The sequence below is a fragment of the Rhododendron vialii genome, chromosome 4a (assembly GCF_030253575.1).
Source record: "Rhododendron vialii isolate Sample 1 chromosome 4a, ASM3025357v1".
NCBI classification, from domain to species: Eukaryota; Viridiplantae; Streptophyta; class Magnoliopsida; order Ericales; family Ericaceae; genus Rhododendron; species Rhododendron vialii.
In genome coordinates this window covers 32,780,759-32,797,046 of record NC_080560.1, presented here as the reverse complement: position 1 = coordinate 32,797,046, position 16,288 = coordinate 32,780,759, and the positions used below count along the sequence as shown (strand labels likewise).

Below are 16,288 nucleotides of genomic sequence, written 5' to 3'. Positions count from 1 at the left end.
TGTTCTCACAAAACTGGAAAATTATTATCCGGGAGAACTTTCTCCAAACAGCCATCAACTTCTAGCCAAACATTCTATTTGGGGTCATTGAAGGGTTTGCTCGATCGTGAACTTTAGGTGCTCCGGAGCTCGTCGATGTACGTGCAAACATCCCGGACATCCGTTTATTTGGATTGGGGGGGGGGGTGGTGGTGTTGGTCCTGGGAGAATAACAAACACATCACACTGGAAAATGATTAATTACTGTGCCTCGGGGGCTTTCTTCCCACACATCGGCGTAGGAGCTACATATTTGACAATGAAGTCCACGCTAATGTCAATTTGAACTGATTGCTTTTCCAAAAAAAAGGTTGAATTGACAAAACTGTTGGGAAAAATATTCCCTCGCTCCACTCCGATACCACTCTCATACTCTGATACCAATACGCAATGGAAGCACAAACAACAAAAACAAAACACACACGAGAGAACACATAACCAAAAATATGTTATTTTTTAAAATCGGGTACGTCCACGGAAGAGAAAGATCTTCCACTATATGAAAAATAGATATTACAATATGAGATGTAAGATCCTCCCCGAACTCCTAACACTTGGCTCTATACAACCAAAAACAACACGTACGCAATAGCCAAGATACCTTACGTATGTATGCAATTGGCATACCCGTGGAGACCAATGGAGATTTACATCGGACAAAAAACAAAAGGAGATCACATTTCGTCAAATCATTGGTCTCAACTCTCACACCCATCATTTCACAGCCATGTTTCTCACTCCTCTTTTTTCTCTCTCTCCTCTCCTCCTCCTCCTCCTCGCTCTCCTCCCGTCCACACCCGCCAAAGACCACCTCAGCTTCACCTTCAACAATTTCAAAGCCGCCTCACGAAACCTCACCCTCGACGGCATAGCCGAGTTCACACCCTCAGGTCTCCTAGCCCTCACCAACGGCACCCGCCAAGAAAACGGCCATGCCTTTTTCCCCACGCCATTCCCCTTCAAACCCTCACCGAACGCCTCCATTTCCTCCTTCTCCACCTCCTTCATCTTCTCCATAATCGCCGATTACCCCACCCTCTCCGGTCACGGCATCGTTTTCGTAGTGGCCCCCGCCCCGGGCCTCCCCGGTGCCCTCTCCAGCCATTGGTTGGGCCTCTTCAATGAAACCAATAACAGGAAATCAACCAACCACGTGGTTGCGGTAGAGCTTGATGCTATATACAGTAGCGAGTTTCAAGATATACATGATAACCATGTTGGCATTGACATTAATGGGCTGGACTCTGTTGCATTTAAGGCAGCTGGGTACTATTCAAATGGGAGGTTTCAGAATTTGAATCTGATCAGCGGTAAGGCGATGCAAGTTTGGGTTGAATACGATGGGGGGAAGAAGGAAATGAATGTTACTCTGGCTCCGGTTCATTTGCCCAAGCCAAGCACGCCTCTATTGACTCTTTCTAAGGATCTTTCCCCGATCTTGAACCAAACTATGTATGTTGGGTTCTCTTCCTCAACTGGATCAGTCCCAACTTCCCATTATATCTTGGCTTGGAGCTTTAAGATTAATGGATTGGCTGATGGGTTTGATTTCTCTCACCTCCCTAAACTTCCTCGCATCGGACCCAAGAAAGTTTCTAGGCTTCTGACAATTGGGTTGCCTTTAAGTTTAGTTTTGGTGTTTGGAGTGCTTTCGGGGATAGTTTATTACGTTAGAAGGAAGAGGAAGTTTGCTGAAGTGCTTGAAGATTGGGAACTTGACTATGGGCCTCATAGGTTCAAGTACAAGGACTTATATATTGCCACCAAAGGGTTTAAGGAAAAGGGGCTCTTGGGTAGTGGGGGATTTGGTCGGGTTTATAGAGGAGTACTACCTACTTCAAAAATTGAGGTTGCAGTGAAGAGGTTCTCACATGAATCTGTGCAAGGAATGAAGGAATTCGTGGCGGAAATCGTTAGTATTGGACGTTTGCGCCACCGGAATTTAGTTCAACTCTTGGGTTATTGTCGCCGAAAAGGGGAGCTCCTTTTGGTCTATGACTACATGCCTAATGGAAGTCTAGATAAATTGCTCTACGACCAGCCGAGTTGTACCCTCAATTGGCGGCAAAGATTTCAAGTCATCAAGGGAGTGGCGTCAGGCCTTTTCTATTTACACGAACACTGGGAGCAAGTTGTTGTGCATAGAGATGTCAAGGCAAGTAATGTGTTGTTGGATGGCGAAATGAATGGGAGATTGGGCGATTTTGGGCTAGCTAGATTGTCTGATCATGGAACCGATCCACAAACCACTAATGTGGCTGGAACACTTGGGTATCTTGCACCAGAGCACACTAGAACTGGAAAGGCCACAACTAGCACCGATGTGTATGCTTTCGGTGCCTTTTTGCTTGAGGTGGTTTGTGGGAGGAGGCCCATCGAGCCACGAGCAGCAGCAGAGGACTTAGTTTTGGTGGATTGGGTGTTTTCCTTTTGGAGGAGAGGGGAAGTTTTGCGAACCATTGATCCTAAATTGGGGAGTGAGTTTGTAGTGGAGGAAGTGGAGTTGGTTTTGAAGCTGGGTTTGATGTGTTCCGACTCTGAGCCAACCGCCAGGCCGAATATGAGGCAAGTTGTGGAGTATTTGGAGGGAGATATTCCTCTACCAGAGTTGAAACTGATGGGTATTTCTGCCGCGGGTCTAACGTTTGCTCAGCGCGAAGGGTTTAACGATTTTGCACTGTCGTCTTCTATGGAGAACGCGTTCTCGCACTCGTCTTCTGTCCCAGGGTCCCTTCTCTGAGGAGGCATATGATGCTTCTAATTTTATGGATGAGTAATGTAACTGATGAACCGTATCATTTTATGTTTTTAGGCATAAGCTTGTCTTCTCTGTATATCTGAACCCTTCTACAGCCACCGACCACATGGGCAAATTAAGCTAATTTTTTATAAGCCCACTCGTTTTTTTTTTTTTTAATTATTGAACGGCTCAGATTTTGTGCAGGACCCGGAGTGGGACATGTGGCTGTCGGTACAGAATTGATCACCATGTGGTCGGTGTCATAGCTTTTCGGTATATCTGTATTACAAAATTGCATGATACCTTGTGATCATAAAAATCTCATTTTTTAAGGGCCCTTCTACATTTGTTTGTTTGCCCAAATTCTTGCTCATTACCACCAAGCAGAGGCAAAAAACACGTGCTGAGGTGGGCATTTATTTTGTGGTTGGCTATGCAACATCGTCTGAGTTGTATGGACAGATTGCTGGTTTGGGGTATAGTTGCTGAAGCTTCATGTGTGTCGTGCAATAGTGGTAATGTGGAGTCTCACAACCACCTGTTTTTTTATTGTCCTTACTCTAGTGCTATCTGAGCAGATATGTTGAGGAAAAATCAAGTGCGTAGGTACCCTATGCAATGGGATGATGAGATGATTTGGTTTAATCTGCACTCTAGGGGGAATTGCCTGGAAAAGTGTGCTTAAGCTATCTCTATCTGCTGCAGTTTATGGTATATGGAGAGAACGAAATGCTCGAATTTTCCAACAGAGAAGTATGGACTCTGGTTTTGCTAGTGCTAAAATCTGTAATTCCATTTGAGATGCTATGCTCTCTTGGAGGAATGTGAAAGACACGCAGGAAAACAGGGCGATTTGCAGGGACTGGGAGTGGAACATTTCCCCAATATGATTATATCGATATCTACAGCACATTGTAAGCCGATACTGCTTCGCGATTTTCTTTTGGTCATTCCAAGCAGGTATTGATCAGTGCAGTTCCGATGCATAATGTAATAGAAGAACCGCTCAATGCCGTGTGAAACATGGGATTGACTTGGCTACGCAATGCATCTATTGTCCAACAACTAACTTCATTACTTCTGACTAGATGAAAGTTGGAGAAATTCCATTTCAGTGCAGATACTGAAAGAAGCTTAAAAAGAGTAAAAAATCATCTGTAAAAAGTTCATCCCTTTCAAATTTTCCAAACACACAAAAGAAATTACAAATTTACTTCTTTTATATGATTTCTTGAATCATTCAACAATTTTCATATGATGGTGCTATGCTCACAAATTTTCCATTGATCTTCTGGAGGATCAAAAAACTCAAGTTGTTCATCTTGCATTAATCTAACATTAGTTGGCCTTACTAAACTTAGCCATGGCTCAGCTAATGGTAGAAGAATTCATTCAAATTCTAAGAAATCTTAGATTTGCATCGCGAGTGCATTCAAATTCATAGAAATTTTCAACACTGAGTACTATGTACGTCAATACTGATTTATTCAAGTGCCCGAAATCTTGTACTGCTTTATTCATATCAAAGATGGGATTGGATTCACTAAAGCATATATGTGCTTCAATAACACCACAGAACGACGTGTAAACTATCAGGATGAATGTAGATTTTCTTTTCAGAAGACAAAACACAAGTGATACAGCTTCAGAATATTTGCCCACCATTAGTATACAAAAAAAAAAAAAAAGAAAAGGTATTGCTGTACATATAGATTTCTGATTCTGAAACATTTTTTCAAGCTTAACTCTGTGGCTAACATTGTTACTATTAGTGCAAAAGTTAGAACAAGAATTGGTGGGGTGCGCCAAGCAGGGGCAGATCAAGTGTAAGCACAGAGAGGTCACGCATCGGCCCCGCTAAAAATAAGGCCCCAAAGGAGGGCCCCCGAATTTGAGGAAGTAATATATATGCACTAATACCCCGGAAAATTACAAAAGTTGTTCTATTGCTCCAGTGGTAAAGCAAACTCATCTCTTCATGAAGTAATATATATGCATATATGCATATCACATAAATTACAAAAGTTGTTCTATCGTAGTGCTAACAGTTTTGTTCATTAGTTAAAAAAAACTCATCTCTTCATGAATTTTTGAGCCTGTTGAGACTCGAACCCATAATTAAACTAACTTTTGTCACATTGGTACCACAAACCCATTAACAATAATGTCATTTGCTACACAAATCAATTAGGATAACTACACGTAAAAATAAACAAAAATACTTATTTTTTTAATATTTTACATTTTGTTTATTTTCTTTAATACTTATTTTGTTTATGTGATATGCATATATACTCATTTTCAAATTGAATAACAAAATTGATGTGAGTTTGCTTATGACTTTCAAACGCGCCGTAACTAATGAGTGACCCCTCTATAGAAAATTCATGAATCCGCCACTAGCGCCAAGCTAACGCTCGAGAGTTCTAGCAGCAAGTTACTGTGATGGACTCTCCCCCTTAAAATATTAATTAATTTAATATCATATAAACGGATGACCCACGTATCATCAGATATTAAATTAATAAGAAAGAGATACTACACTTGATCTTAGCCAAAAGGACGAGAAATGTATGACTTTTTATATTGTAATTGGCCATCTCTTTTAACAGCAACTTGCCAGTCCGCTTTCTGTAACTTCCTCAATGTGGGACTAGCAGCAAATAGAACAACCGTTGGCTTTCTTCACTCGGATCTCATCCCAACGATTTGGGGCAGTTGTACCTCGTCTTCGATGGAAAAGGCATTTCGCACCCAATTGTATGTACTCTGTTGCAGAAGGCATTTTACCATTGGTGTCGGTAGTGAAAGCCTTCTTTTTAGAGGCATATGATCCTTGTGCCAATAGAATTAGTAACACCTTCCAAATATTGTCCACCACCTGACTTGAGTCACTTGACTTCTAACTACAGTACTGGAAGTTGTAAAACCTCCATTCGAGCGTACATACAATTAAAAAGAAGTTAAAAAAGAGCCAAAAATCATCTCCAAAGGTTCGATCCTCTCATACTCCAAGAAAATAAAAAGAATTACCAATTTACTTCTTGTATGATTCATCGATTTTCATATGCTAACGCTCTCCTGCCAAATTTTTCACATAGGTTTTTGTTGCCATCTCTATCAATACTCTGTAAAAGGCCGGTGATCTTGTGAAGAAAAACTTACTCAATGTGTTCATCTTGCATTACTCTAAACAGTGGCCTAACTAAACCAGCCATGTCTGGGCCAATAGTAGAAGAATGTGTTTCAATTGCATAGAAATTCAACGATTTGAGACCAATGTGTTTCAATATTCAGTTATCAAGTACCCAAAAAGCTCATACTGATCTATTTCTATCAACAATGAAATTGGATCCATTGAGGCTACTTCAATAACAACATAGAACGACATCAAAAAAATTTGGCCCAAGTTTTACCATCTCAAGTTTCTCATAACTATACATATCTTGTAAAGAAGAATGGAGATCTTCGTTTCAAAAGATGACTTCGTTTCAGAAGATTACTACTACTAAACCCAGGTGATATATGGCTTCAGCAATTTCTTAAATCTCAGAGTGCACGTTATCTTTCGCGCACCAGCCACCAAGCACTGCCTGATGAAGAAGGAAGAACTTACACTGTTGCTCTGCTTTTAGATTTCTACTTCTGAGGTTTTTTCAAAGCTTAGACCAATGGCTAACATAACAAGCATTGGTCCTACGGGCACAAAAGTTAGAACCAGAATTGGTGGGGTGCGCCAGGCCTACGCTATAGTGCAAAGCCAAGGCGACGCTCAAGAGCTCCACCAGCAAGCTACTGTGATGGACTCTCCCCCTCAAAAAATTATAATTTAATATTACATGAGCCGATGGCCCACGTATCAGATATTCCTTCCATCCCATAATATTTGTCTGGTCCGCGAAATAAGGACTACAAAATAATGTATTTCTTTCGAGAAAAAATTTAAATTTTTTTCATAAGTTAAAAGAACTCGTTCAGATCTAGTAAATTGTTGAATTTTTTTTCAACTTTTCTTACAAAAATAGTATTATTTTTACGTCTCCGTTTTACGGACCGGACAAATATTATGGAACAGAGAAAGTATTAAACTAATAAGAACAGATATTGCACTTGATATTAGCCAAAAGGCCGAGAAAGGTATGATTTGCAATGAAATTGGCTGCCTACCCACTTTGCAAAATATTAAGCTTTCTTCACTTGAACCTCACCTGACAATCTCGCTCTAAAGAGAAGAGTTGGAACTCTGTCACCAAAAAAAAAAAAAGAGGAGTTGGAACTCTATTATGGAGCCCGACCCAAATGGACTCATTACCGATTTTCTTGGAACTCTGTTACCAAATAACCTTTTGCATGAAAACGAGAGAGAGAGAGAGAGAGAGAGAGAGAGAGAGAGAGAGATCACTAAGGAAACACCCCTTGGCTTTCTTACACTACACATGTAACTTCGTTAGAAATTACCGAACTAGTACATGTAGCAAAAGAATTAACAGTAAACTAATTCGGTTCTGCTACTTTATTATATGCAATTTTGAGCTATTTAACCCTTTGCTGTGGTATCACACCTCAAAGAGAGAGATGGTAATTTTGGATTTTTCACAAAACAGGGGTGTTTGAGATGAGAGGACCAAACCGCAAGGCGCCATCCACATCTGTCTACTGCCCGAAGTAAAAAATTCTTTGCTAATTTTGTGTACTCATGGACTAGATGTTAACGTCAGAAATTCTTCTTCTGTGCAAGACAATTGGTTCTTGAAAATCCAGAAAAAAATGCTGATCTGTACGGACAATGAAGCACGGATCGGTTACCCTACAAGTAACTGGTACTCATACTGGAACACCGCGGGTATGTGTCCATTACGGCAATGCATAGGTTAAAGATGTACTCAGTCGTACGCGTAACATTTTACTTTGATACTTGCATATCCCGCACCCGTGCTTCATTTTTTTTTCAAATTATTAAAGATGACAATGCACAATTGAAACAAATTCTCCATGGCTGAAGCCAAATTTTATTATTCAGCTTTTCAACATCACCCAATTTTCGTCCAGGACTATTGCAATAAAAATGTTTTTCGCCCAGGATCGCACGTTCTCATTTGCCCACCAGCCATCAAGCACTGCCTGATGAAGCAGGCAGAATTTACACTGTTTTAGAGCACGGTTGCTCTGCTTTTAGATTTCTACTCCTGAAAAAATTTTCAAGCTTAGACCAACGGCTAACATAGCATTGGACCTACGAACACAAAAGTTAGAACTAGAATTGGTGAAGAGCGCCAGGCCTAGGCTATAGTGCAAAGCCAAGGCGACACTCAGAGAGCCCGAGCAGCAAATTATTGTGATGGAGTACTCTCCCCTAAAAAAATTAATTTAATATCATGTGAATCGATAACTCACGTATCAGATATTAAACTGATAAGAGCAGATACTACACTTGATCTTAGCCAATAAAATACAACGGTCATCGCAGCGATATATATCCGATTTTTAAGCGAAAATCCCAACATCTCGTAATTGGTACCGTATGTCAGATCTAACTCAAATATCTCATCGTATTTACAAAATTAAATCAGGATTCACACATTTATTCAGACGAAATTCACTTCGCATTGCCTAACTTACTTCACACATTTATTCAGACGAGATTCACTTCGCATAGCCTGACGAGTTCCTATTCAAACCATGCGACTAGGATTTTAAATGTCAGGATTTTACAAAATTAGTGATAAAATAATAATACTAATATATATTAAATTTGGCAATATTATCGACGAAATGATAAGTGGCGCAGTGGTGAGAGTGGTAGTTTAGAAACCGGGTTCCTCAAGTTCGAGCAACAAAAAAGTGAATAATTTTTCTTGTTTGGTCGTTTCTGGAGACGGAAAAAAAATTGATCACCAAAATCTTTCATTCTGCAATGAAAAAAATTGTGTCGCCAAAATTTACATGTGGTGAGGAAATCGTCGCCATAAGCGGTGACTTCTTTGACGTAACGACAACAAATTTGGATGACTAATCGTTGCCAAAAACCGAATTTGGTATGTGATCATAGAAGGTGTTGCGATATTACATCTCCAATAATTCTCTAACTACACACAATTACAAATTCTCTCACATCAAGCATTAGGCTCACACACCCAATGTGTGTGTGTGCAGTGTGCATAAGTCTCATATTTAATATTAGAGAGTTTTTGTGATTATACGTGTGGTAGTAGCATCTATTCTAATATATAATGGGAAAATACACTTTGGTGAGGACTCCAAAATGAGGCTAGCTCACATTTTCTCTCCCCAAATTGTCACAAACAAAATAAAAAAATTACTTTACAAGTAACCTATGCACCTATTAACTGTAAGGTCCAAAAAGTAAAATAACCAAACACAGTACCCCACGTTTATAAACAACGTGCAGTTACAACTTCTACACCCATGATCCTGATTCCTAATCAGTTAGTATTTCCTCTCCTTTCTGCATAGCAAATTTCAAAAATCCATGGTTGCCAATTAAAAGCTTCAAACATCTGTCCATCCAGTGAAGTCCAAGAGATCGATAATCAACGCTTCACACAAAATCTAACTAAATAGGTACTGCGAATACTTTTGCAATTCCCTTTTGGTATAGGTTTTAATTGTACTTCAATACTTTTCTGGTTCAATACTTCTCTCTCTCTCTCTCTCTCTCTCTCTCTCTCTCTCTCCTGTTTTGGGTCGTATGTGAAATCTGAGGTTGTGTAGCTTTGGTAAAAACTGAAGCTGTGATGATTAAAAAAAAAACCATCGTTTACTAAACTTTTAAAACATTTTGATTTTTTTTTTATCGACAACAAGATTTTATTGAACTCAACAAAGGGTACATCGAGGAGGCCAAGCTCTAGATGCAAAAAAAACTTGGATCATAGGGCAGACCAAGAAAAAGAAAATTACATTCAACAGAATTGAAAGGAACCATATAGGAAATGGATCCATCGAGAACCAAAACATAAACTTCCACTGCTCCAAAAGACTACAAAAGTCATTCCATGACATCTTGCACTACCAGCCATACCAACTTCATAACTCTTACGAAAAGTATTAACTCCATAGCATCCACAAGCCAGCCATCAAAGAAGGCCAGAAAATTCTTCAACAAGTTTCATTAGCCACCTAAAGCAGCCCTGATACATCAGCATCACAGCACTAAGAATAGTAGCAGGTATAATCATCCCCTTCAGATAACAGCACCAAAACCAAACAAGATCCACCAAGATAGCAATAGGGAAGTGGTAAAACCATCCGAATACCGGTAGTAGTAATCACAGCATTCAGTAGTAGCAAGAATGACATGGAAAGAATAGTTTTCCAAACAAGAACATCTTCAGAACCAGCAAATAGAATCAGATGATCCCCTTAGCCCTTCTACAATGATTGGAGTTGAAAAGAGGAAATAGATCAGCAACCACAATTCCAGAGTTAAGCAAAGCAGCATCCAGTCACCATATCCACAGATGTATAAAGTAGCATCATAATCTCTTGTCCCTCCTACATGTAGGAGTTGAAAGAGCCAAAAAGAATGCTAACATCTGATTATTCTCTTAGCCCTCCATAGCTCTTAGCCTTCCAAAAAACTTTGGAGTTGAAAGAGGATATCACCTTATCAATTTCCTTGGGAAATCTCAGCAAGTCAGAGGAATTACCATAGCTTCAACAGATAAACAGCCAGAAGCCGTATTAGTCTCTCATAGCCCTCCCAAAAGAATAGGAGTTGGAAAGGAGAGAAACAAAACAGTTGAGCCTCTTAGCCCTCCAAAAACTTTGGAGTTGAAAAAGGATAAAGCAATGATAACTTTCAGAAATAATCACAAGTAGCACCAGCAAGAGCAAACTCCCAAGAAGACACCTCAACCAACAACTGATTGACAAAAACAAAATACTCAAAACAAAGACCAGAAGAACTAAGACACAGACCAGACCTGAATACAGACAGAAGACAAAACTCCCAAGCAATAAGACAAAGAACAAAAACCCCACAAAAAAACAGCCCACCAAAGCAAAAACCCTAGACCTGACAAGAACAACAAAAAAGACAAACTCCCATAGAGAAGCCCACCCAGAGAGAAAGACCAGATCAACCAACCAACAAAGCCACCCCAAACCACAAAAAGAACAATCTAGACCTAACACCGACCCCAACCCCACAGAGCCAACACCTTAAAACTTGACTATTCTGATACCATCTACATTACTTTTGAAATCTTCCACTGGGTAATCTTTTGCATCATACCAACACCGGTATACATCATCATGTTATTGATGATAGTTTAAAAATCCAAGGGTTCCACATGGTTAAAATCTTCCCAATGCCCCAACAGCCCCAGATTGACCTTTAAATTTTTGGGTTTGATAAAAAATCTGAGACTGTGATAAAAAAAAAATTTCCTGTATTTATGTCAGTTTTTAAACATTTTGACAAAAATTTGAAGTATAAAAAATTATCGTCAATTATTAATATCATACATCATTGTGTCTGCATAGATTAATAGAGGCTGGGGCACGTGCAAAGCGTGTGCACGTCTAATTCCGATAAAATATGCACAACAAACTGTCAAAAGTAATTGATGTGATTCTTCTTGCTTGAATCGTCAGCTTTTGGCATCCATGACAGTTCCCCTGAGGAAGAAAACAGTTCTGTGCGAAGTGCACAGTTTGCAAAGTTGTGTAACTGCTACTGCTTTTACGTGGGGTTGTATGGGTGTGCTTTTACCTTTTGGTCCTTACGGTTGTTTGTGCAGAGATTATTTGATTTGTGCGGGGTTTTTTTGTTGGGAGGACAATTTGGAAAGTATAAATTATGAGCCAGCCTCAAATAAGTGTCCACATCAAAAGGTATTCATCATTTATAGATTAGAATAGATTTGTCTTGCACACACAACGTGTGCCCAGCCTCTAGTAGTTGATTACATGCCATGGTGAATGGGGTTGACGTGTAATTGTGGTCAGAGAAATTGCAATCAAGTCAGAGAAAGTGCAATTAAGTCAGAGAAAGTGCATGCATGGGGTTGACGTGAAATTGTGGTCTACATATATACTTCCTGTGTGGGACCAAGCTAGCCTGGCAATCGATCGAACAAACATTTGCTCGTCGTACCCTAGGATAAGAAAGATGCATTAAATAAAAGGACCATCCTCGTGCCGTGTGATCACGCAATTGGTTACTGCAGTTCAAAAACAAAAAAGAAATTGGTAGTAATGTGCATGGATGATCGAGCAACCGTTAGGCGTATGTAAAGTCAAGTACTCCTTTTGCAGGCCCAATTTCAAAAGCTTCTCTGAGAGCAATCTTCCTCAGTAGTTGTAGAAGCAACCATTAACATTATGGCGGCCCTCTGAAATCGGTGAGCCAAATTAACCAGCTCATCACAGAGAAGGCTAGCTAACCATATAATATATGTTTGCTTCAGTAACCTCTTGGTTGTCGGGGTGTGGTTTCTGGCGGGGGTGGATGTATCGCGGTGGGCGCGCGGCGGCGATTTTACTGTTCTAGGCTAGATTTTGGATTTGCTTTCAATTTTTGTTTGAAATTCCTTTCCTTATCCCTAATAAAATGTTACATATTTACAAGTTAAACAAAAATAAAATAAAATCTTGATTGAAAAGTATAACTAAGGCAATGCTACTAATCATCCTCAAAGGAATCTAATCAATGATGTCCACGCCATCCTCGCTAGGACGGGATCAACGCTCATCCATGTATATCGAGAGGCAAATCAATTTGCGGATCATCTTGCTAGAATTGGAGCGGAACAAGATGAAGCCTTGGTGGTTTCTTTGGCTCAACCACCCTCGCTCAAAGAGTTTTAGATTCGCGATCGCCTTAACTTAAGGCAGATTCTCAATTAGGATTCTTGGTCTTTTATTTTGTGAATTGTAATATTTGAACCATGTATGCACTTATGCTGCAAACTCTTTAGTTGACTATTTATAATATTCCAAACTACCAAAAACAAAACAAAAAGATGTACATATGCATGGATGCATGCATGTGCATATTGCAGTATTTCATGATATATAGTAAATTCCAATGTAACAGTAAAATTCCAAAAGGTTTGTAGGGTTATGATTGTGCGATAATACATAGAGGGATACGGGCCCGCAGGTACAAGAGAAATGTGATAAGGCATAGAACTCGGCCTAGTTTGGACTGTACGCGGGTTCTGATATTGGTACTTGTGACTCTACAAAGAAGGCAAAGAACGAGGTGTATATATATATACTCAGAGAGAGAGAGAGAAGGGGGGAGGTAGTGGTTTTTTGTTTTTGTTAGAATTGGACAGGTCCGGCCCTGAGTTTTTTTGAGGCCCTAGGCTAGATTCAAAATGGGGCCTCTCATTTTTGTCTAAATAAATTAGTTATTTGATATAACAACTAATATTAGTGTGTGGTTTGGAAGCACGCGCTTGAACCAAGTACTTCTCGACACCATGGTCGTGAGTTCCAGTTTGCTGGAGTACATTTTTTCACACAAATTCAATAACTATTTCACTTTAAAATTGAGAGATGCAAGAATCAAACCCATAACCTTTCAATTCTATGACAGAGTTCTTACCACCAGACTCTATTAGCCCTTTTGAAAAATAATTGACATACATAATACTTAACATATGTACTTTATTTTGGGGCCCTATTATTGGGCCAAAAACGAAAGGCCCTAGGCGGCCGCCCAGTAGGCTTATGCCCAGGGCCGGCGCCTAGAAATAGAATTCAACCCCGGTTCGGCTTGTTTGTACTCCTGGTCATATGTTACTATAATTCTGTTCATTGCTGTGGGGAAACAAATGAGAAATTGTGATTCCGACAGTAATCCGTTTGTTTCGAAGTAAAATATTTTTCATGTAAAATGATTTTGCAAAAAACAAAAGTTTTGTTTTTATTTTCCAGTGTTTCGTTCATAGTTGTTCCACACAAGAAGTTTTCTGAAAAATGACTTATGGCCTTTTTAAGCAGAAAATATCTTCAACCATATGAAGTAAAATGTTTTACCTAGTAAAATATTTTTCTGTCTTTCACACAATCAAATACCAAAAAATAAGTAAAATATTTTTTAAGAAAATATTTTACGTCCAAATAAACGAAGCCTAAGATCCAATATTTAACGTGAGAGCTCCAACCTATCCCATAATACATCCTAATTAAACAATCTCGGGAAGTTATAGGAATTAGAAATCTCAATTCTAACTCTGCATCGAATATTTACTCTGGGTAGGTGGAGCAAAGAAGAGTGATCGTGGTGATGGGTTAGAGAGAGAGAGAGGTAAATAGATTATGGGTAGTTGAAGATAAGAGAGAGAGTGGGGGTTGAAGGTGTACGTGATATGAGAAATGTGGACACGTTCCACATGAATTGGGGTAAATGCTGTAATTGATACTACTACTATTACTGTACTATTTTTGCCTCCTTTTTCTTTTTATTCTAACAGTTAGAAATGTCTGAGTGTGCATTTTTACAATTCCTCTCATATGTTTTATTAAAGGCAAATCATTCACGTTGTGACAAGAAAATTCATAAGAGATTTTTCTCTTACGGCCTAAACTTATGAGTCTGTCAAATTTCGAACTCAGTATATTTGGTTTGAAAATGGATCCATATGAACCAAAGAATAAGACAGTCGTAAAATGACTCGGACACTTCTAACCATTAAAACGAAAAAAGACGAAGGGGGCAAAAATTGTAATAGTAGTAGTATCAATTACAGCATTTACCCCAATTCATGTGGAACGTGTCCACATTTCTCATATCACGCACACCTTCTACCCCCACTCCCTCTCTTATCTTCAACTACCATAATCTCTCTCTCTCTCTCTCTCTCTCTCTCTCTCTCTCTCTCTCTCTCTCTCTCTCTCTCTCTCTCTCTCTCTCTCTCTCTCTCTCTCTCTCTCTCTCTCTCTCTCTCTCTCCTTATTAACCCACCATCACGATCACTCTTCTTTGCTTCACCTACCCAGAGTAAATATTCGGTGGCCACGAGCTAAGCTAAGTCCTAACAAACTAGTCAAGCTAATTTTCACGAGATAAGAACGTACGTGAGCTTGGCTCGTTAATTAAACTAACCAACATTTTGTTTGAATTTGACTTGTTTACCAAACGAAGCGAGCTTGGCTCATTAATTAAACTAACCAACATTTTGTTTGAACTTGACTTGTTTACCAAACGAAGCGAGGCTCGAGCTACTCACAAATAGCAATTTTTCGCCAACAGCCTGACGTTATAGGAAAATAAGAGCTTTTGTATATAAAAATGAGTGGGAGTATTCGCAGAGAAAACCTTTTTTTGTTTTTGGTGTCTAGTCGTAGATTAGTGTAAATAGATAATTGGGGAAACTTTTATGGTTTTGGTAGTTTCCTTACCTAGCCAGCTATGGTTTATGTGGCTTGGGCGGGTTTTTTTTTCGTTATTATTACTTCAGATCTCTCCTTATATGATTTTGGAAATTAATTTTGCCACTTCCCTTTTTGTTAATGTCACTCCCCTTCTCTCACAAAATAATTCATCTAATAAAGAAAAACACAAAAGGGAGTGATATTAACAAAAAGAGGAATGACATTAACAAAAAAGGGGGTCGCAAAATCACTCCCCATGGTTTTATGATTGATGAGATATTATTTCCTTTACCGATTTAACAAAAAGAAAATATCTTGTTAGACTGGTATTCGTAAGCTCAAATTGTAGTTTTTGTTGAGGTGTAGTGGCTGTCTAACTTTTTGTTGGATGGGCTGGATGGGCTAGTCACTGTTTTCGTTTGTCTTGTTTTACCCTCGATGTACCCTTTCGAGTTTCTATAAAAAGTTTCGTTTGCCGAGCAAAAAAAAAAAAAAAAGTTGAGTGGTAGTCACTGTTTACTCTCATACATTTTCCTGAAATTCAAATATTATTGGGAAATTGATTTTGTCACTCCTCTTTTTGTTAATGTCACTCCCCTTATCTCACAAAACAAATCATCTAATAAAAAAGGGAAGTGACATGTACAAAAGAGAGTGGCAAAATCACTCCCCTATTATTAACTACAACTAATAATACGGACTTTTGCCAAGTAAAAAAACTGGATTTACAAGATAAATAAGTGGGACATAAAAAGAATGACCACGTATCTCATCTACAACAGTTTTATAGTCTAGCAACTAACCGAGGATAATTCGTATCGTATCACCCTTACAATTAGGACCCGTTTCATAAGTCTTACTTAGAAACACCACTCAGTGTGGTTAGTTCCTTACTCTCTCCCTTAAGGGAGAGGTCCTGAGTTTAATATTTGAGTTTTACAAAGAGATGAACTGTATAAAACCAAGTCCTCATCATGGAGGAGTTTCTTGACTCCTGTTATAACTACTACTGTAACAACTAACATTCTGTCGTCGATCTGTGAAAACAAATTAAAAGAAAGTCTTACTTATTAGTAGTTATTATCTCCTGTTTTTGAGTATTTATTTATTTTATGGCTTTATAAACGAGCAAAATTGTGTTTTGATTTTTTTTTTTTT

At 39.0% G+C, this 16,288-nt stretch overlaps 1 protein-coding gene, 1 non-coding gene and 2 pseudogenes across 2 annotated transcripts; 1 reads left to right on the top strand and 3 right to left on the bottom strand.

Moving 5' to 3' along the window:
* The first annotated feature begins 647 nt into the window (after positions 1-647).
* Positions 648-3,112, top strand: LOC131322041 (L-type lectin-domain containing receptor kinase IV.1-like). The gene has a single exon (XM_058353141.1). It carries the CDS (start codon positions 767-769, stop codon positions 2,777-2,779), a length of 2,013 nt encoding a protein of 670 aa, XP_058209124.1. The 5' UTR covers positions 648-766; the 3' UTR covers positions 2,780-3,112.
* A 2,053-nt stretch (positions 3,113-5,165) lies between these two features.
* Positions 5,166-5,354, bottom strand: LOC131324991 (U2 spliceosomal RNA). Its single transcript, XR_009199565.1, has one exon. It is a non-coding gene; the product is annotated as a U2 spliceosomal RNA (small nuclear RNA).
* Positions 5,355-6,784: 1,430 nt separating this feature from the next.
* Positions 6,785-6,920, bottom strand: LOC131324993 (U2 spliceosomal RNA; annotated as a pseudogene).
* Positions 6,921-8,042: 1,122 nt separating this feature from the next.
* LOC131324957 (U2 spliceosomal RNA) lies at positions 8,043-8,256 on the bottom strand (annotated as a pseudogene).
* Positions 8,257-16,288: the final 8,032 nt, after the last annotated feature.

Coding starts and splice junctions, on each gene's coding strand:
- LOC131322041 (XM_058353141.1), top strand. CDS start 767: ATGTTTCTCACTCCTCTTTTTTCTCTCTCTCCTCTCCTCCTCCTCCTC.